General features: G+C 37.9%; 1 protein-coding gene across 5 annotated transcripts in view; it reads left to right on the plus strand.

Moving 5' to 3' along the window:
• ARID1B (AT-rich interaction domain 1B) overlaps nt 1-21755 on the plus strand; it is a 441898-nt gene that overhangs the window by 363040 nt on the left and 57103 nt on the right. For 3 of the 5 annotated variants that reach the window (XM_083348110.1, XM_083348111.1, XM_083348113.1), the window contains exons 9-10: nt 6960-7287; nt 8948-9076. In XM_083348110.1, coding sequence (XP_083204236.1) covers nt 6960-7287; nt 8948-9076 — 457 coding nt within the window. The remainder of the gene's footprint in view (nt 1-6959; nt 7288-8947; nt 9077-21755) is intronic. The other 2 variants (XM_083348112.1, XM_083348114.1) reach the window with 1 other exon arrangement.

Below are 21755 nucleotides of genomic sequence, written 5' to 3' on the forward strand. Positions count from 1 at the left end.
CAAAGTTAATTGTGGAAGCCAGATTCACTTAACAATCATATGATATTCTTAACAGCCATGGTAAAAATAATCATAAATTGGGTCATGTGATCACTTGCTTAACAATTGCATAACTTAGTGACCAAAGTTTGAGTCCTAATTGTGTCTGCAAGTCAATGAAGTCTGGTGATATGAAGTCTTCATTTTTCTGGTGTTTCAAATTGGATTTTGATCTTGATTTATAATTTTATTTATTTTTATTTTTTTTATTTGGTGATGAGATAAAAATTGTATGTATTTCTCAATATAACAGAATTATAAAGTTGTTGTCAGTCAAAATATTTTTGCTGTTGTGCTAGTTTGCATTTGTAAATGCCCAGACTCACTTGGGTGAAGTGGTGGTGTAGAAATTTGATAAATAAAAAATAAATAAATAAATGACCAAGTTCTTTTGCCTAAAAAGATGTTGTAATAGTGTATACATTTTAAAAATGTATTTGCAATTATGGATGATTCAATTGCATAAGTATAGGTTCAGTTCCAGATAAAGTTATTGATAGGAAAAGAGAACAGTAATACTGTTGTCATTTTAAAGTCTATGGGGATTCTTAAAATTCCTCCTCAGTGTCTCTGTCAAGGCCTGCCCCTTTGTCCAGTGGCCTTATTTTACGTTCTTGTTTGTAATAGAAGATGTTGATAAGCAAAATGTAGTTTCCAGTTTTAGACCCCCAAATATTGTTGGACCGCAATTCCGTGATTCTTAACCAGATCTCATGTTGATGGGGGAGAATGAAACTTTTAATACTGCAGCATTTCAGAATAGACGTTTGTCTTTGAAAGCGGTTTGGTTGGTGGTTTGAACTGGCTTCCAGGAGAAAAATCATTTAACAACTGAGGAAGAAAATCAGTACATCAGCAAAGACTCAGTCTCAATGCCAGGATAGAATTTGTACTAGACCAATGTTTGTTTGTTTCCTATTCCAGAGAAATTTATGGAATAAAAATGAATTAAAATTACACAAGTGGATTGTAAATAATCCTCAAACCAAATAAAGAAATATTTCTTGCAGTAAACAGTTTTGTTGGCTGTCAAGTAGTTGAAACTATTGTATGTTGTGAATATAAACAGCTGGAGCAGTTTGCATTATTCAGTAACTCGCCATGGAGCTATCAAACTATTGAATTTGTATGTGAAAAGCAGTACGTACCAGAGTAAACATGCATTGTTTGTAGCTTACATTTTGGGGAGAAAGAGTTCTTGTAGTGGAGTTATTCCCATTGTTCAAGTTCCAGGCTGATTGTCATGATATTGCTTAATTTTCCAGGGTATCACCAGCATACTGATGATACATCATAGTGATGGATGAGCTCATCCAGAGGTCTCGTGTAGTTGTGGGATTCAGCTGGTTCAAACCAGTTCAGCAGAACCGGTAGCTAATTTTTTGTTGAGTTGGGCAAACTGGCTGACGCCCTAGCCCTTTTTCTCAAGGTCCAAAATGGCCCTCTGGAAGTGCGTGGACGCCCCTTCCAGAAGTCCATTCTGGGCCTCAGAGGCCCAGGCCCAGAACGGACTTCTGGAAGCAGCGTCCATGCAGAGAACTGGTTGTTCATGTATTTGAATCCCACCACTGGTCTCATGTAGAAGAGAAAGCACCAAACACTGCAGCACCCCACAATGTAGGGGCCAAGGGTGAGATCTCTCCTTCTCTATCGCCATTGACTGGAATTAAGCCTAAAGGAAGGAGATCAACAGCACAATATTGTATTGCCTACTAGCAACCTTCTGAGCTGATCCAGGAGGATACCCCGGGTGATGGTATAAAAAGTCACCTTTTATGTTAAAAAAGTCAATAAAAAAAGTAGATCATTGTCATAAAATAAAACACACCAGCAACTCCCTACACTCCACAATTTCTATTTTTAAAAAGCTCTGCACTATAAATCTGTGTTATTTAGTTCCCATAATTAATTTGGAATCAGCCAAAACAATTAGTTTGTAATTAAAATCCTGCCATGGAATATCTGCACTGTGATATTTCAGAATTGTGAAATGAGTCTCCTGCTGAGCGACAACAATTGTGCAACTTGAATTTCTAGCTTGATTTGTAGAATTCAGCTCAGATTTAAAATCCTAAATAATACAAAGGGTTGATTACTTAGTTTTAGAATAGATGCTGACGTTGAAGAAAACAACCTGCTGCAATTAATCATTTATCTCTGAGCTTCCGTTTTCTTACTGAATTTTGAAAGCACCATCTTTCACCATTCCACACACATCAGCACATGCTCGCTTTATGCTGCATGTGTCACTCCAATAAATATCTGGGCTTCAGATAAGAATAACAAATAGAAACATTAATTTCCATGGTTTTAATTCATAACTTTTAATTCAAAACATTCACATTGTTAATGTCACACGGTAAACCCAGTATTTGTATAATAGTCCCCCTACCAGTTCACATACAATGTTCTGGATGCCAGAGGTCATGAGCAAGTGGCTGACAAGAAATTCTCTGCAATTTTCGTTAGCCTAAATTTTATTTTAAAAACTGCATGCCTCACTTCTAAGTTCATACGTGTACGAAAGTACTGTTGGTAGGGTTGAGGCAAGTGCTCAGAAGGAGCACAACTTAAAATCAGATAACATGTGTGAAGCATCTTTGTCAGAGCATTAAAGCAGAGACATCTTTTGGAGCACTCACACAGCTCTCTCTGGCATTCTCTGCAACCATAGGTTTCCCGACCCTGTCACTGTGTTGGCAGTCACAACCAAAGTGAGGTTTGAGCTACATGCACACGTAATGGGAACATTCGCCTTCAAAGTCCCAAGCTTTGAGTTTAGCTGCCTTCACACTTTTTGCAAAGTGCTCCTTTGGACTTTTTTTTACAGCCTACTGTTAGGATAACATTTTTCTACTAATGAAAGATAAAATAGCATAGATTCATTTTAACCTAAAAAAAATGGTAGCTATGGTGGTGGTGGTTTTTTGTTGTGTTTTTTTTTTAAAAATTAACTTATAAGGTGAAAGTTCATTGGCAAATGAAGTGTGTAATTAGCTGTTTCATAAGTATGGTTCATAACAAGTAAATTACCTAGAATCTATATAGAAGAACTTTTACAGAAATAGTCAGTTTTCTAACTTGTTTCTTTGATACTGGGAATGTTTTTTTTATTATTATTTTAGCACCTAAAATACAGTATGTACTGCAGAGATAAGAAAATAGATTTTCCCCAAAATAGATTTGCAGACAGATTTAGCTAAATATACACTATTGGAGTATATTTAATGTATCTTAATTATTTGCCAGATACAATCATGTAAAAGGCAAAGAAAGGTTTTTTTAAAGGCTATGATACTGAAATTTTGCCCTTAATGCAAAATTCTGCAAGGCCAATTAAACTGAGCCACATGGGAATAAACATATAAAGCAAAAACAAAGTTTTAAACTCCCTTTTTTTCCCCAAAGTTTTTTTTACAAGAGAATGTTAATGTTTTTTCTTATCCATGTTTTTGGCTTCCTTGTACATGTAAGTCTAGTGCAGGGGTAGGCAACCTTGGCTCTTTTATGACTCGTGGAATGCTGGCTCAGGAATTCTGGGAGTTGAAGTCCACAAGTCATAAAAGAGCCAAGGTTGCCTACCCCTGGTCTAGTGCTAAACAACTTAGTTTCTTCTCCATATGAGGCTCCACTGCTTCTGGATTCCATTCTGATTAGCTGAAATGAGCTCCATTGGTTGAAGAAAGAATAGGTTGCTTATTAATGTTCTAAAGCTGCTGTGCCAAAGAGTCCTCACTTAAAAAATGTGGGCTTTTGCACTTGGCTGCCTAATATCTTAGCTGATGAGGACTAGCTCAGCATCTGCTCCATTCATTGAAACTAATGGTGCATCCATCTGCTTGCTGTCAAAGCCATTGCCAGCAAATTATGAATCTATTAGAAAAACATGGAAATTTGTACTTTTTTCTTTCTTGGCTTTCTCTGTTGTTTATTGTTGGTATTTATTTAGATGTTGAACGAAGTCTACCTTTATTTTTTTTTCCTCCTGAAATGTTATCACATTGTTGATACCCTGGCTTTTATTTAACAGCAGCTTTGTATTTAAGAAATAACCTACTTGCAGCCTCAAAATTTGCTGTTGTATCAGATAACTGTTTAAATTATTGTGTCATTCTGAATGCAGTGTTTAGTTAAAAGTTACATAAAGAGGGATTAAGGAATGAAAGGCTGCTTGGTCTGTAGTATGCTTTCCAGCACTGTCGTATGGTGATTTTACAGTTGTGTCGGAAATTATTAAGGTGAAATGCCAAATCAGGAACACCCAGGAAAAAAGTCAAAGATAGTTTTCTGTTGGACCTCTGATAACACATAGAAATGCTTTTGTTATTTACAGCAAACACAGTTATGCAGACTAAAATCTGATTCTTAATAGATAGTTGTAAGCATGGTGCAAATAGCAAAATTAATTATGATTGCACTGGTATCAAACAGTTGTAGATGGGAGCAAAATAACAGTACAGGCAATCCTCAACTAATGACCAAATTGGGACTTAAAAATTGTTATTTAGTGGTGCATTTGTTAAGCAAGGCATCACAGAACTACAGCTTGTGACCTGCCAGCTTCTCCATTGATTTTGATTTTCAAAAGATGTCTGGGAAGTTTACAAACAGCAATCACATGACTGAAGGACACGGTAATTGTCATAAGTGCAAGCCAGTTGCCAAGTGAACAGGTTGCTATCACATAACTTCAGGGGTGCTGCAGTGGTCAAAAATGTGAGGACTGCTCACTTTTTTTTCAGCTCTGTTGTAATTTTGAATGGTGGCCAAACAATTGGTGGCATGTTGAGGATTACCTGTAACTATCCATCATATGTGAGTGATCACCTTGAGCTTTGCAGGAGCGTCAGTTGGTTGAGAGGTTTAGATTAAGAAAATTGTTGAATCCAATTAAGACTTGGGTGCGAAATCCACCAGAGCACTTCACTGGAAAATCAGATGCCTGGAAGAACATAGTGAAAAGCCTCTTGCCAAGAACAGCATGGACAAATCCACATAGTCACCAGGAGTTAAACATACAAGAGAAATTTTATCTTACTTTTCAAATACAAACAAAAACTCCTTGGTAAGCTAGAAAAAGGTGGAATAGACAACATCAACACCAGATGGATCTGTACCTGACTGGCAAACTGTACTCAAGAAGTAGTCCTCAATGGCACTACCTCCACATGGAGAGAAGTAAGCAGTGGGGTACCACAAGGTTCTGTCTTTTGCCCAGTACTCTTCAATATCTTCATCAGTGACTTAGATGAGGGAATTAAGGGGGAACTCATCAAATTTCCAGATGACACCAAACTGGCAGGAGTAACCAACACCCCAGAAGACAAACTCGGGATCCAAAAAGATCTTGACAAACTTGAACAGGATCCAACAAAATGAGTTTCAGTGTGAAGAAGAGCAAAGTTTTATGTTTAGGCAGGAAAAATCAAAGGTACAAGTACAGATTAGGCGAGACCTGGCTTAAAAACAGTAACTTTGGGAGGGACCTTGGAGTCCTAGTAGACGATCACTTTATAAAACCCTAGTAAGACTACACCTGGAATACTGCAGCTAATTTTGGTCACCATACTACAAAAAAGTTACAAAAAAGATGTTGAAAGTTTGGAAAAAATTCAGAGAAGAGCAACTAAGATGATTAAAGACCTGGAGACTAAAACGGCTGCTGGACTTGGGTTTGTCTAGTGCAGGGGTAGGCAACCTCGTCTCTTTTATGACTCATGGACTTCAGCTCCCAGAATTCTTGAGTCAGCTGACTCGGGAATTCTGGGAGTTGAAGTCCATGAGTCATAAAAGAGCCGAGGTTGCCTACCCTTGGTCTAGTGACTAGTCTAAAGAAAAGAAGAATAGGGGAGACATGATAGCAATTTTCCAGTATTTGAGGGGTTGCCACCAAGAAGAGGGGGTCACGTTATTCACCAAAGCACCAGAGGGCAGGATGAGAACCAATGGTTGGAAGCTGACCAAAGAGAGAAGGGCCTCCACAGCCATCTTATCCCAAGGTCTGGATCTTGGGTGTCAAACTCAATTTCACTGAGGGCCGCATCAGCATTGCAGTTGCCCTCAGGGGGCCGGGTGGGTATGACCAGGGTGGGCGTGGCCTACTGGGTGGGCGTGGCTAGAGTGCATATGGCCTACTGGGTGGGCGTGGCCAGCTCTACATCGTTCGCATCAAGGGTGCCTATGGGGGCCTGGGCAGGAGTGGGACAGATCTGAGGGTCTCTGGCAGAAGGAGGGTCTCTGGGCCAGGGCCAAGGCAGTGGGGGCCGTTCCCTCACTGTTTCCAGGATGGCTTCACGGGCCACATGAAACCACTTTGCGGGCCGGATCTGGCCCCTGGGCCTTGTGTTTGACATGTCTGCACTAGACAGTCACTTGTCTGAGTTGGTAGAGGTCCTCCTGCTTGAGCAGGGGGCTGGACTAGGAAACCTCCAAGGTCCCTTCCAGCTCTATTCTGTTCTAAAATCTGAAGATCTCTGAACACATACTAGAGCTTGCTTGGTATTTATTGTTGTTTTAATGTTGTAAAGCAGCCTAGACTCATTTGGGATGGGGTGGTCTATATATATTAAATGAGTGAATGTTTCCCTTGTGAGAACCTTACGTGCCAATCACAGGTATATCCTTGCCTTCTAAAACCAAATGTATAGTGTATAAGTGCTATTGCTATTGCTTTTGTTCACATTCCTTTACCAGGCTTTCTATATGTTTGCCATATATTCCTATTGATTCAGGCACATAAGTTTCAGAAATATAGATCCAGCAATGCTAATGCCTGACAGTTACTGGATACTAGCTTAGAATACTTTGGCATATTTTGCAATGCCTAAATAATTTCAGCGCGCACAGCTTTTTCCAGCAGGCTCTTTCCATAGATTCAAAACTGGTAACTTTATTTTCCTCTTTTATATTGTTTTGTTTAGGGAACTACTCCAGACAGCCAACATACTCTGGAGTGACCAACGCAAGTTACAGTGGCCCAGGACCTGGTATGGGTATAAACATCAGCAACCAAATGCACGGACAGGGTCCAGGTCAGCCTTGTGGTACCATTCCCTTGGGACGAATGCCATCAACTGGGATGCAGAGCAGACCGTTTCCTGGGAATATGAGCAGTATGACACCCAGTTCTCCAGGCATGACTCAGCAAGGAGGCCCTGGCATGGGACCACCAATGCCAACTGTGAACCGTAAGGCCCAGGAAGCAGCTGCGGCAGTGATGCAAGCTGCTGCCAACTCCGCCCAGAGCAGGTACGCTTCCAAGGGGAAGGATCTGAAAGCACTGACAATGTACATGCTAAGTAAAATGCATTTGTGTGTGAAAGAAAGAGAACAGTAGAATGGGCTGAGCCAAACCAAAATGACAAGGTTAAGTGTTGGAGGTTTTACAGCAGGTTTTCTGTCAGAAAACAAAAAAAAATACAGAGGCGGAAATCCCACCGATGAAAACATAAACTACCTGCATTTAACCTCCACCATTCTGAAAGAATACATTTAAGTCTATGTAAGCACTACGATAAATTGTTGGGCAAGGTGATAAAATAAATTGTGGGAAAAGGCAGCATTACTGGAAAGACAAGCAAGATATCTTAGGCTTTCAGAACGCTTATCTGCAGCCATTGGCAAAGGAACATAAGCCATTGTCGACAGCAAACAACTTTTGTATAAATTAATCAGAATATCTGATTGGTATCTGTCATCCTAAGTAACAAAGTCAAAATCATTAGATTTCTATACTCAGATTCTCTGGTCATTTTAGAATGAGAAAACTCTTCCTCAAACAAGTCTATATTCAATTGTCAGATCCAATAGCCACAGCCTCCTTTCCAGACCCTCAAACTATTAATTGAATTGAAGTTTGTTAAGATCTACAAAAATGCAAAGACTATTTGCATGTGCTGTCCTTTCCCTATAGGCACCTATTTGCAGACACATGTATTCATGTTCTTGGTTGTATTTTTTGGTTTCTCTGTGTTAAAATAAGTAGAAATTTCATTAAGAGAAAAGTGAATTTCATGATTACTGTGCAAAACAATGTTACTATTATATGCATCTGTATATTTAATGTATGCATATAAAACAGCATGCATATTTATAATACTTCAAAAAGTATAAACATTATATATTCATTTTTTAAAAAAAGCATTCATTGCATTACGTATACATTACCAGTAAGTGCTCAAAATGCAGATAATCCCATTACTACCAGAAAGGCTAAGAATATTTTATTAGATTGCTTGACCTTTATTTTATTACTTTAAGAATGTATATCTTGTTTGAACTGTGAGGAATATAATTTATAAAACAGCAATTTAGTTTTTGTTAATGTATCCTCTTAATGTAAAACCAACAGCTTCATAAAAATAACTGAAAGCCTGTGCAATTTAGCAGGCCAGTGGGTTTAGTTTTCTTTGAACAATTCATATTTTTCAGAAGCTAAAATTGGGTGTAAAAACTAAAATAGCTCTTAATTTTAAAAGGAGGCCATTTGCAGTAAAATCAAGTGTTGCATTTCACAGCATCAATTGTGATATTATAATTAATGTAAGAAATAGTTTAGGTTCATAAATGAGGCATCTTGCAACTCCATTTTTTAGAATTTGCTTTTCAATTTCTATTTTCAATGATACAGTGCTTCATACTTTTTTCGTCTCCTAGCAACCCCTCTTACATTTTTACTTATAGAAAGACTAAGTCATTACTGGACTTTTATTGCAAAAGGAAACACCTGTACGGAGTATGAGATGAACTCCACCATTTAAGGTTAGGGAAGCACCACATTTTTCTCCTTAGTGCCAGAGAGTAAGAGAAAGCAATATGGCTGTTTTCCAAGCAAGAAGAATCCTGCCATCAGGTCCAAGCTTGTGGTCCAATACAAATCCAAAGAAGTTGTTCTTTTGTTCTGCTTTAGGCCACCATACATTCGGTCGCCTGCTTATCCCAGCCAGTCTGGGGCTGGCGGACGCCCCATGTTTTCTTCACAGCATCCCAACTATGGCAACGCTCAGGCTCCCATGATGCATCAGCCTGAACAGTACGGGTAGGTAGCCATATCAACTGGACTTGCTGTGGAATCTTGACAGATTTTTTTTCTGTACTGCCATTTAGCTGCCATTTGGCTACCAAAAGCACCCAAGAGCAAATATAGTACTTGCATCGGAAAAGCAGTTTGTTTTTTGTTTTACTAACTGTGTCAGATATGATTTTAAAAATCTGCATGTCACCTGTACTGCATGGCTTGTGGCATGGCTTTTTCCCTTCATGCTTGAAAGGGAAGGCAAGATTCTCATCTGCTGAAAATGAATTAAATTTTGCATTTTTCTGCACCATTACCTGTCCTCCTTTTTTATTATTATTATTTCATCGATGTCTAGGAGCAATACCAAGAAACTCTGATATTTCCATGACTGTGTTGTTGATAATCATCACATTTCATTTCTCCCCTGGAGTAAAACATTCTACTTTTTGACAGGAAAAGAATATTGCAGAAGCTAAGTTAATAAAAGGCTTACGCAGAGTGCCACGATATCAACATTTAGACAGTTTATGTTAATCAGGTGGGGATAATTTACTAATTCCTCCACCAGAGTAACTTGAATTTGCTAGCATGTATCTAACTGAGGTAGCGGAATTATTTTCTAATTATTATCTTCTTATCCCATAACTTTCCTTTTATAAGATTTTTGTGGGTTTTATTTTTGCAACACATTACTAACCTAACAGAATTATAGCCTAGCTTAGTTTCAAAACATAAGAGTTTTACTTCATGATTAAACAGCTGGGTCACCTGGAAAACTCAAGATTTTTTTTAATCCTGATTTTGCTAACAATCCTCTACCACCACCACCACCAAGGAAATCAAGGCAAATTATTACAACTTTTTGATCTGTAGAAGTTTATTTGCGTCTCTATATACAGACAAACAGGCAAGATTCCTCTTTGAAGAGCTTTTGAAGTTTGCTCAAAATGGAGTGTGGGTGTGGGTTTACATACTCCAAAAGCTATGAAATCATTTTATTAAAAAAATAGGTAAGCTCCATATGGGATGACCCACTTGAAAATCATTAGTGTTGGTGAGAAGTATAATATTCAAATGATATTTGCACTAAAACTGGGGGCATTTAAATTTCCCTAAGGGATTAAAAGAAGATGCAATGTAATCCAAGCTCTTGCAAAATAAGGAGACCCATTTAATCTCAGTTTGCCTTTTTTTCTCAGCAATTCACCTTAAATAAATTTTATTAAATTAATTTAAATGGCATGTATCAGAGCAGATTCACTTCTACTTAGGCAGAAAATGAGTGCTAGCTAACCAGAACATGAGAATCAAGATTTGAGATTCAGATGGTTATATCCTTTATCTTGGTATAGAAGTTTCTTTTCTAATTAACATCAAAGATTTAACATACAGCATTTTTATATAAGTCATCCATCTCATTCTGTTCAGTGAAGTTTACTCTCCGGCAAGTGGCTGCAAGATTACACCTTTAAAAAAAACAGTTCAGACATTTCTACATATGATGTGTTTAGCAATATATTCAGCATTGTAACATATTGTGTTATTTCTGGGATAACAAGATTTTTTGGTCCTGAAAAATGTAGGCTTCTAGTTTATTGGGTTCTATTTTATACATATAGAGTGCCATTTTGGACACTGTTGTGTAGCTTCCAACCATAACCTTCAAGGTTGGACAATTTTTCCCCTTCCCTCTGAAAACAGATATTTCTAACACCTTGAGTCACAAGATTTAAGAACTATAATTTGCAAGTGTTTAATATAGTCTTCCAACTCCATTTATATATAAATTAAATGTAATTCATTCAGAATTGCTCTTTGCAGTTTATTTTATTCCATAGAATTTAATGTTTTTGTTTGGATTTGGTTTGAATACTATGGATCCTGTGTAATCAAAGCACTACTTTAACTACAATAAATCCCAGCCCAGTTTGAAGATTTTCTTCTCTGTACAGTGGTTTGAAACTTTATTCCAAATAATAATAAGTTTGCTCTTTAGGAGCAGGAAATAACCTTGAAAAAGCAAGGGGCCATAAATTGATTTCCTTTTTTTTCTTCCCACCACCCCTACAAAGACATTTAGAAGCTGTATATAATGGATAAGGAGAATATGCTCAGATGTGACAAATCTCTGCAATTACCATGGAAGGATACAGTGAGTGCACTATAAAAATGAAGGATGGCAGCAAGAAGTGAACTTAGACTTTCTCAACTGTTTAAATATGAAGAAGTAATAAAGGCAACAAATAAAGTTGAAATTAAATTTTTAAGGGTTTCCCAATTTTGAATGTCTCCTGATGAGCATCCAAGTTGAGACACACTGGCTCAGATAGGCTATGTTGAGTCCACACATTGTAGCTTTTGACATTTCTAAAGGAAGCATCTTTAGTTTTGTGAAGTTAATGAATTCCTTTAAACAATGGAAAAACATCCTTGTTTTGCCACTCCCTCCTACCACAGGACTGTTTACTGAATAGAAAGCACCGATAACATTTGTTAGTATAGATTGGTATCTTACCATACCGTCTTAGAAAGGAAATATTAATAAACCTGTGTCAAACTTTGCACAGCGGAGTACATGGATAAGATTTACTTTTTTACAATAATACGCTGTAGATTCTGATGAAGCTCAGTGGAAAATTCAGGACAAATAAAAGGAAATGCTTTTAACACATACCATAGTCAAACTAAAATATAGTGATGTTGACCAATTCGGACATTTCCAAAGTTGAGACTATGAGTGCTATTACACATGAATATAGCATATTACTTGCAGTATCCAGGAAGCAGCTGGTTCATATACCACAGTAAACTTCTGTAAGAATTAATTCCAAGAATTTTAGGTGAGTTCATTTATGAACCAGCCACAAATCAACAAGCCATAATGTGTATTAACAGATTGTTTGAACGAAGCTGCTACATAACAGTTACCAGAACAGGTTCTTATGAGTTTCACCTTTGGCATCCAGATAGTTACCTATTCATGATGGGGGGGGGGAGATGTGGGACTACATAGGCCTTAAGACAGCACTAGCAGAATTCTAATGAAAGTGGCATTTTTATTTTTAAATAAACCTCTCAGTTGTCCTGCAATGGCTACTAAGCAGTGTCCCTGTCAGAAAGGGGCAGTCTTTTTTTTTGGTGCTATTAACAGGTTGCTGTTAAAGATTGATTTAGGTGTTTCCTAAAGTCATGGTAAGAAATGGTGAGAAGCCATGGTTGTTTATGTGATTGTCAAGACCCTTGTATTGCTGTTAAATAAGTACTGAAATCCTTAGGAAGTTGGGCTAAGATGTGTTCCTCTCCTTGGAAGACATTTCTAGGGGCCTTGTTGGAATTGGACTGGTTTTGCTGCTGACTGCAGCTCCTTGTCCCTACACAGAGTGCTCCTTATTTAGAAAGTGACAGGGCTGCCATTGGGAAAGAAGATATGAAAATTTGTGCTCAAGAACAGGGAGCTAGGCACATCTCTGTCACCTGAGCATCAAATTTCATTGTAACCTGAACATGTATCATGCTCATCACCCATGATTCTTTCTTGTACGTCACATATCAATGTCGCGCATATGCCTGCTGCATTCTCAGGCTTCAGTTCTATGCATGCCTACGTGGGATTGAGATCTCATGAGGTGTTACATCAGGCAATCAAAGCATGTAAGGCAGACATGTCAAACTCGTGACGTCCCACAACGTATCGGAACTTTTTCCCCATTGCCGGCAATGGGGTAGGCGCGGTTTCTTCGTGACATGTCCGGCCCATGGGCCGGCAGTTTGACACCCCTGATGTAAGGCATTTTGAGGAAATAATTATTTATTTTATTGTGCCAATAGCCAGAGTCTGAGACAAGGAGAACCAGGGATGTAATCACTTTTGTTCAGCCTGATGGCCTTAGTGGTAGTGAGATGGCAATATAGCAAATCTGTGTTTTGCAATGTGGCGCTGAAATTCAAATCAGGTTATTAAAAATATAGCTCTTTTTTTCTTATATACACTTCTGCAAATGCAAATGAATGGATTGTTTTTAGTATGGATGAATTCAGCATACACATTCTCTTTCCACTGTAAACTTAAATAACAGACCCTGTGTGTGTGTGCGAGAGAAAGAGAGAGAGAATGCACATGTGCCACACATGCTATGTATAGACACGTACAAATATGTACATATATTTCTTTACAAGCAACTGAGTTCTCTATCAGCATTATCTAGTGCTGTGTTTCTATTTGAAATTCATATTTCATATTGCTGTTTGATAGCAAGCACTTTTTCACATTTCTCCAGAGTCCTGAGAACGTAAGACTGCTGATGGACCAATAGCCATTATTGGCAAGGAAATATTGTTAACAGCCATAATACATTTATGTGTCAAAGACAAAAAAATAGGGCAAAAAAGTTTTAGAAGGCAATATGCTTGTGTTGCATTTGATAAGGTTGGTTTTTTCTCCACTGGATGTATACTTTTACACAAAACTGTGGCTGATGCAACAATCTCTTTCATCTTGATACTTGATTTGAGATTACAATTTTAAAAGCAACTCATAGCATGCACAATTAATACAGCAAAAGAGCGTAATGAATTTATACGAAGTCTGCAGTTGCCGTTCATTTTTAGTTTCTGCACTAGTTAAAATATGAAGTTTATTTTCCAATATTCTCCATAAGAAGTTTACTGTTCCAAATGTATTTCTACCGATGTGTGTATAGTAAGCAAAATTACTTATAGATGCAAAACGTGAGAATGAATTCCCACATTAAACCAATCTTCTGGTTTATATAAATAACTTAGTGAATTTTTTGATGAGGAAGAATTTCTAGTAGTGTAGCAAAACATAGTCATTATACTTAATTTTGAATTCAGTTTTTATTGACTGATAACTAGGTGGAGGGAAGGCTTATCAAATTGGACAAGACATGGATTTGGGTAGATTTATGTCAAAGACGACACAAATTTGAAAGTAATACTGGTAGGCGAGAAAATAGGTTGAAAATAACAGAATAAACTTTAACAAAGACCCATAGTTGTTTGTCACATGGACCGATATAAAATAAGAGACATCTAGCTTGGCAATAGTCTTTGTGACAGAGATTTTGGAATAAAAGCTGCTTTCAAACTAACTATGAATGGGTTTTGCTTCATCAGCAAAAATATATTTTCCAAATTGCAAGAAAAAGTATTTTTTTACATTATTCTGGCATTATTGGTCAGTTTCCTTCTGTTTTGTGTCCAGTTCTATAGATTTTATTTTAAGGAGGACCAAGGCAAACTAGAACAGATTCAGAGAAGGATAGGAAAGAAAATAGACTTTTAGAAACCATGCTCCTTAAAAAGGAATTGGGAATCTTTAACTTTGAGAAGACTGGAATGACATAGTCTACTACTTTACAGGTACCTGAAAATATTGTCAGAATAAAACCAGAACCTGATCCTTATTATCTTACCATGACCAGAGCATATTATGGAATAATAAGTGCAAGTTATTTGGAGGCAGAGTTTGATTAAATACTAATATGGATTTCCTAAATGTAAAAGCAATTTAAAACTCTATTGTACTCAAGTAGAATCTGACAGCAGTCCATCACGGATGTTTTAACTGCATAAAAAAGTGGCTGGACTCAGTAAGCTAAATGGCTCTTTCTAACCAAGTCTTTCTTTGATTGTGGCATCCTAATTTATGTAAAACTAAATTAAGCCTTTCTGTCCACAGAAACGTGATCCTGCAGTTCTCAAAGTTGAGATTCTAATAGACCTCAGTATATAAAATTATAATTCTTGTTACTGGTATTACTTGATTGTCTAAGCAATAACTCGCAGTAAAAGCAGCTGTATTTCAGCTTCCAAAAAGAATCCCCTTGAAAACTCAGTTGGATAACAGAGAGTTTGCTTCTTGGCCTAAATTACTGTATGGCATTAGGATGAGCTGTTAACCAGCTGCTGCTTTCTGCCACAGTGCTGGCTTCAGTTCATTAATGGAGGAATTGATACCTGCTGTTGAGTGGTTCTCAAAATATGTACAGACTTGTTCCTATTTGGGTTTTTTTTTTTAACAAATGTACAAGTAATTTTTTTTAACCAAGAAGAGAAGGGGAGGGTAGCCCAGCATTTCCTTTCACCTTTTCCTTTCATTTTTAATAGGAGCATCTGCACTTCTCTACATTATATATTACATATGTTATAAATTACACACACCCTGTTGTTAACCTTTTATTTGGGTGTTTTAGGAAATAGTTAAGTCTCCTAGAGAAATTTTAAATGTGTAGATCAAATAAATGACTTTTACATATTATCGTAATTTTATTTATGATTTGAGGCGGCCCAACCTCTGAACAGCTCTGGGCAGCCCCAGACCAGGAGATAAAGCTAACTCAGTGTCACACATAGAGAGACACAACCTGTAGGGGCTCCACAGCCATCTTATCCCAAGGTCTGGATCAGGGGTGTCAAACTCAATTTCATTGAGGGCCGCATCAGCATTGCAGTTGCCCTCAGGGGGCCGGGTGTGTATGGCCTGGGTGGGCGTGGCCTACTGGGTGCGCATGGCCAGCTCTACATCGTTTGCATCAAGGATGCCTATGGGGGCCTGGGCAGGAGTGGGACAGATCTGAGGGTCTCTGGCAGAAGGAGGGTCTCTGGGCCAGGGCCAAGGCAGTGGGGGCCGTTCCCTCACTGTTTCCAGGATGGCTTTGCGGGCCACATGAAACCACTTCATGGGCCGGATCTGGCCCCCAGGCCTTGTGTTTGACATGTCTGGTCTGGATGAACCATGTTTTTAATAGTTTCAGAAAATCATTAAGGTAAGAGCAATATGGCTCTCTGGTGGGATGTCACACCAGAAGGCAGATGCCATAACCAATTAAATGATGTCCCTATAAAAAAATACTTATCAAGAAAATACAAAAAGATTCTTTGCTCACAGGTACAGTAAGAAAGGACCTTATTCCAATGATACTGTTTTTTGTTCTCTGTGTAGCTATTTACTATATCAAAACTGACATAATTTCATAAAAGTGGTTGAGAATTGGAAAAAAAATGACAGTAATGGAGTAGAGAAGCAACATGGATTAAAGGATTGCTTTTATCAAAATAATTGATATGTCTTTGCTTTCTGTGTTGAGATATAAACTCAATTCTCTGTTGTGTTCATAAAGTGAGAATTGTGGGTTTGGATAAAATTGGGGCCACCTGTTTGTCAGTTATGTATTTGTACATCTCATGAACAAAGATTGTTTTGGTTTAGATTGCTTTCTCAGAATCACAATATAAATTCCCAAATCTAGTAAATCTGTCAGTCTTGTTTATAACTTGCTTCCAGAAATGTGTGTGTGGGAACTTCTATGCACGCATACTGTACACACACATGTACTTAGTATAGGTAGATTTATTAAGAAAGGGATATATTTATGTAATGTGTAGTAATATCTATGTGACAGCAAATTAGTCTATTAGTTTGACTTTAGGAAACCCAATTTCACAGGGGGTGAAGAGAATCTCCATTTATTCATAATACTATTATTTGTAATTCACAGGGTTAATTAACAAGTTAGTGTACTTTTATGCCAACCAGTAACAAGTAGTGTTCAATGAGTGAAACATTTTTAAGTAGAAACATATAAACCATAGCAAATATAAAACCTAAGTAGAGAATATTGCAGCAAATAAGATCAAAAAGAAGGGCACCAAGTACAAACAGTTATCAGTAAAATGTTAATATTTTAAAATGTGAAAAAAGTTATTTGTCTCTGGGAAAAAGTATTATAATGTCTTCATCTGGTGCAGAAAATACCGTAAGCATTAAAGCAGCTCTTTGAGGAGAGCATTCTGCAGACAGGACAAGACTATAGATATTTCTCAACTTGCGACCATAAAAGGGGGCAGGAATATTTTCCATTAAGCAGTATGGTCATTAAGTGAGACATCACATGATCACACATTAATTTACTATCTTTTTTTGCTGCAGTTGTTAAGTGAGATATCATGTGATTGCAATTTGCAGCCTTCCCTACTGCTTCCCTATTGTCCTGGCCTCAGAGCCATGCTTCCGAGATGTGGGGGAGGATCAGATTCCACCAGGCTCTTCCCCTAATGATTTGATTTCTCAGGTGTCTCCTAGACCAGCGCTGATCCTTCTTTAGCCTACATAGGTGCCAAGAAGCAGGGCAGACTCTCCCAGCCTGAGAAAATAAGCATCTTGTAAGCAGCAGAAAGATGCTGACTCTGCAAGCCAGACCTCATTATTGGCAACTACTGAGGCGGGAATGCTTCAGCTGTGTCTGCTCGGCAGGGAAAGGATTTAATCCGCACAGGGAGTACCTTCCATTCCTGGAAGCATCTTTGGGGGTCTGACTTTATGATGCACGATCTTCAGCATCTTGACTTGGTGATTCATGAATTCCTACTCTTGGCGCTTTCATTTTGACGTTGGTTTATTACTGACCAGGTTTCTGATTCATCTCTTTATTACTTTTCAAGCTATGTTGTGGTATTAGATTATGGACTGTCTACTGGATTACATCTTCTCCTCATCCTCTAGTAAGGTATTAGGCACACAGACACTCTTTCTCCTGCTTCCGCAACTCTTCTTTTGTCTAATCTATATCTATTTGCTGCTGCCTCTCCAAACAAACCTTCCTGGGGTTTTTACAAGTCTCACTGCAAATACATTGCTCCTAAACACAGTGTATACGGGTGTATTCCTACAGAGCATCTCTGCAAATCTCAACCCCTCCCAAGGGCTCACGTCCCACATGGACTTCACCTGCTTACTGCCTGAGCATTTTCTCCCTTCCCTGAAACCAGGACATGAAATCCATTGACTGTTTGTTTGAAAGCCAGCTGGGAAGCCCACAGATTGTGACTGTATGTCTGCAGGAGGCTGCAAGTGTTGTAAACGTTGCCAAGTGCCCAAATTGCAATCATGTGACTATGGGGAATGGTGCATTGGTTGTAACATTGAGAACAAGTCGTCAGTCTTTTTTCCCCCCAGTACTTTTGTAACTTTGAACTGCCATTAAATGAATGGCCATAAGTTGACCATTCATTTTTTACCAGTGGTGTTAAAAAAAAAATCCCCTTCCCTGGTAGCCTCCCGCTTAGCCTGATTGTGTGGGGATATCTTAAGCATTTCAAGTGAAACTGAAGCTGTTCCATCAGAGAGCCTGTCCCAGCCTTTTGTAAGCTAATACCATCTCTTTGAATTAAGCTCAGAAGTAGACTAGCAGCCAGTGCAGTTGTCAGTGTTCTCATTCAATATGATTGCATCTGCCAGCTCTAGTTAACAATGTAGTTGCTATATTTTTGACGTATTGAAGGAAGGCAGTCTCCCTTATAAGGAGGCTTAGCTTGCAAAGTTACATTTATCTTGTGTAGTTATAATTGTTAGGTACAGTCTAAATTGACAAAAGTCACCTAAGATTCCAAGGCTTTAGCAACCGTGCTAGATTCAGAAGTACTCCAAATTATGTCCCTGTTCCCTAAGGGACTGTGTAACAGGCTAGATACTGCTCAGCCAGGTAGAAACCATGACAAAGTATTTTTGTTTAGTTCCGGCTGATGCACCAATACTTGGAGTAGAAGGATTTTTCAATAAGTCATGCTCCTATTACCAACTAGTGGGACTATGCAGTGTAATCTACCTGGGACTGCTGTGAAAGACCACTCAGAAACTGCATTTAACAGTCCTTGTATTAATGGCAATGGAACAAATTGGCTACCAATACATTAATGGATACAATTAGTGCTGATTTTGACCTATAAAGCTATATTTGGCTTAGAGCTGAGATTCCTATAGAACCATTTTCTCCAGCAGAATGCTGGTACATGCATTCTGCAAAATTGCTATTTTTCTCCACTTCCACGAGGTTAGGAAGACTAAGGCCAGAAGGTGCTGTTTTTTCATCATTACCCTATATCAAGGAACTGCCTCTCCTTAGGGAGAAGACTTACTCCAATGGTGATTGCTTCGCAAAACCTGGTCAAGACAGTTTTATCACAGCACATTTCAACTGTATTTGAGTTGACACTATTGTGTGATTCAACCTGAATGTCACTCCAGTTAACTTAATATCGTACGTGTTCTCTGTTTCTGTTGTTTTTCTATGTCAGTTATTTTATATTTTTGAATTATATGCCACTGAATATTTTGATTTGTGATGTATAATTATTATACAGGTATTACTAAAACGTCTGGGTAAATTCCCAGTGGAAATTAGGCTGACCCCCTCCTCTTTGTTGATTTTTCAGAAGACTTAAAATATGGAATTATTTCAAAGAGCATTCCCTTCCATTTTTCATGTCATGATTACTTTCCATTTTATTGAACATAGTATCATGTCTGGCTGGTTTACTGTCCATATGGATGTTGTGATGTGAATTTTTGGATGGGACGATATAAAGATGAAAGATAAAAATGGAGCAGAAGAGAGTACAGTAGAATAACGGAGCACAGAATAAAGTAAAGGTATCAGTGGGGCAGAGAGTGAAGAACTTCTCCCACTTTTAAGGGAAGTTTATGAAGAACCTGTCATTGGAAAATAATCACTAGGAAGGGACGCTAGTTCTAGTTAGTGAGACTTAGTTGGGTAATTGTGAAGGATGGCTAGACTAAAAAGTGAGAAGAAAATTCTCAGAGAAAAAGCAAACCACTCCTGTAATGCTGCCAAGAAAACATTTGGCAGGCATCTACTTTGATTTGGGGGATTCTGTACTTTCTAGCGGCCATAGTAGTAAAGGAATTTGGATCTAACTGTTCTCTCTGCAGTGTATTTTATTTTATTACTTTTAATATCATCTGAGTTGGCCGACTTTTAATATATTTATTATCTGCTCTGGGATATTTTGAAATGTAGTCCAAGAAACAAATAGAATTAAATTTAGAAAATACAGAGTTAAAGCCTTATTATGATAATTGCTTATCTTTTTAGGATATTTTTCTCCATGTATTGATGCATCATTTCTATTGTGTTTTTACTGCTTTGGCATCCAGTAGCCAGCCTGAAGTTATTCTGAAAACCTCAGTACTAAAAATGCCAGCATGGACAAATCATGGTGTCTTTAGAACTTGGCCCTGATTCTAAACCCAGCTACAAAACAGGCTAACCATCTGACTGAATTGTTGGTATAAAAGTAGGACATCTAAAATTATCTAAACAAATTTAATCTCAGAAATACAGTTCCCCTTCTATTCCTTTCCCTTAGGAGCCAACAAGGAGATCATATTGAGACTTGCAGGTGGTGAAGAAAAATCCAATCCATTGGCAGATGAACATAAATAGATGCAATGTAGCATTAAATCCAAAACTAAGAAGAAATAGAATTGTATCTTGCTTCTGACAAAAAAAAATGGTTTGGAAAAATCCCTTGAGTTTTAAGCAGAACTATGAATAACTTGGAAACTAAAGTCAGCCTTAACTGAGGTGCATCTCTCTTTATGCTAAACTGGAGCCATTTAAAGAAAACAATTCTGTAAATGCTGTTTGATTATAAACTGTGAATGAATTCCTCCAGAATGGGCTGTAATTCTCGGAATAATTTACCAGAAATAAGCCTCAGTGAACACAATGGGATGAGCTTGAAATAAGCAAATATTGATTTCCATTGCATAGACCATTAATATCAATAGAACATGTCCCATAAGTTTCAGTCATAATGTTATCCAAATTGAAATTTCTTTTTTAAAAGTTCTGTGGGGAAGAAAATGTTAAATGTTTATGCAAACAGTATTGACCAATATCTGTTTCATTAAAATTAACACCACTGATTAAAAGAAAATTGTTATTCCCTCTTATTTTCTTGTTTCCATTTCCAGATGATTTGGAATCAAGACAACTATCCTATACGAATGCAGTGTCATTCACTGAATAGCGAGTATATTTTCAGAGTGTATTACTATTGATCCTGGATAGCACATTCCCTCTTTGCTTATATGCACATAGAGTATACACACACACACACACACACACACACACACACACACACACACCATACCACCACTGCTCACTTCTTACTACAGAAGCTAATAGCTAGTAGTACATTTTGGCTACTCAGCAGTAGGTTAAGGAAAGCTGTTGTGCACTAGTTTCTTATGATAAAAGCAAATTAGTTTGTTTTTTACTGAGTCTTTCATGCATAGTCACTAAGCAACCTGCTTCAGGTTAATTCTGTTTACAGTGCTATCAAGAATAACTCTGACTTAAATGTGGCAGTCATTAGTATTTCATAACACAATAGTGCTACCTATACTTCACATCCACTGTCAGGCAACAAGGGATGTTTGCAGTAATATAACCATAGTTTAGGGGTTCCCAACCGGGGGTGTGATACGATATTAACTTAGGTTTTCAAAATTATAGTGTATATGCATAATTCGTTGCCGATATTTCAAACTTTTGTAAGGGGTGCGAGAATATATCAGAAGCGTTCTAGGGGCGCGGGATATAGAAAAGGTTGGGAGCCACTGGTCTAGCGGGATCCAAAGTGCATAAACAGTTTTATGTTGTCAGGATATGTACATTAGGAACTCTGTATTTGCTATAGAGCCGTGGTGGCGAACCTATGGCACGCGTGCCACAGGTGGCACGCAGAGCACTTTCTGTGGGCACGCATGCTGTCACCCCAGTCCTAGGCCTTCAGCTGGGTTTTATAAATCCTTTTTGCTTTAGGCCTCAGCCGCTGTGTGCAAAAAAGAAAAAACAAAAGATTCAATCAATCA

This window comes from Vipera ursinii, assembly GCF_947247035.1.
Source record: "Vipera ursinii genome assembly, chromosome: 1".
Classification (NCBI taxonomy): Eukaryota; Metazoa; Chordata; class Lepidosauria; order Squamata; family Viperidae; genus Vipera; species Vipera ursinii.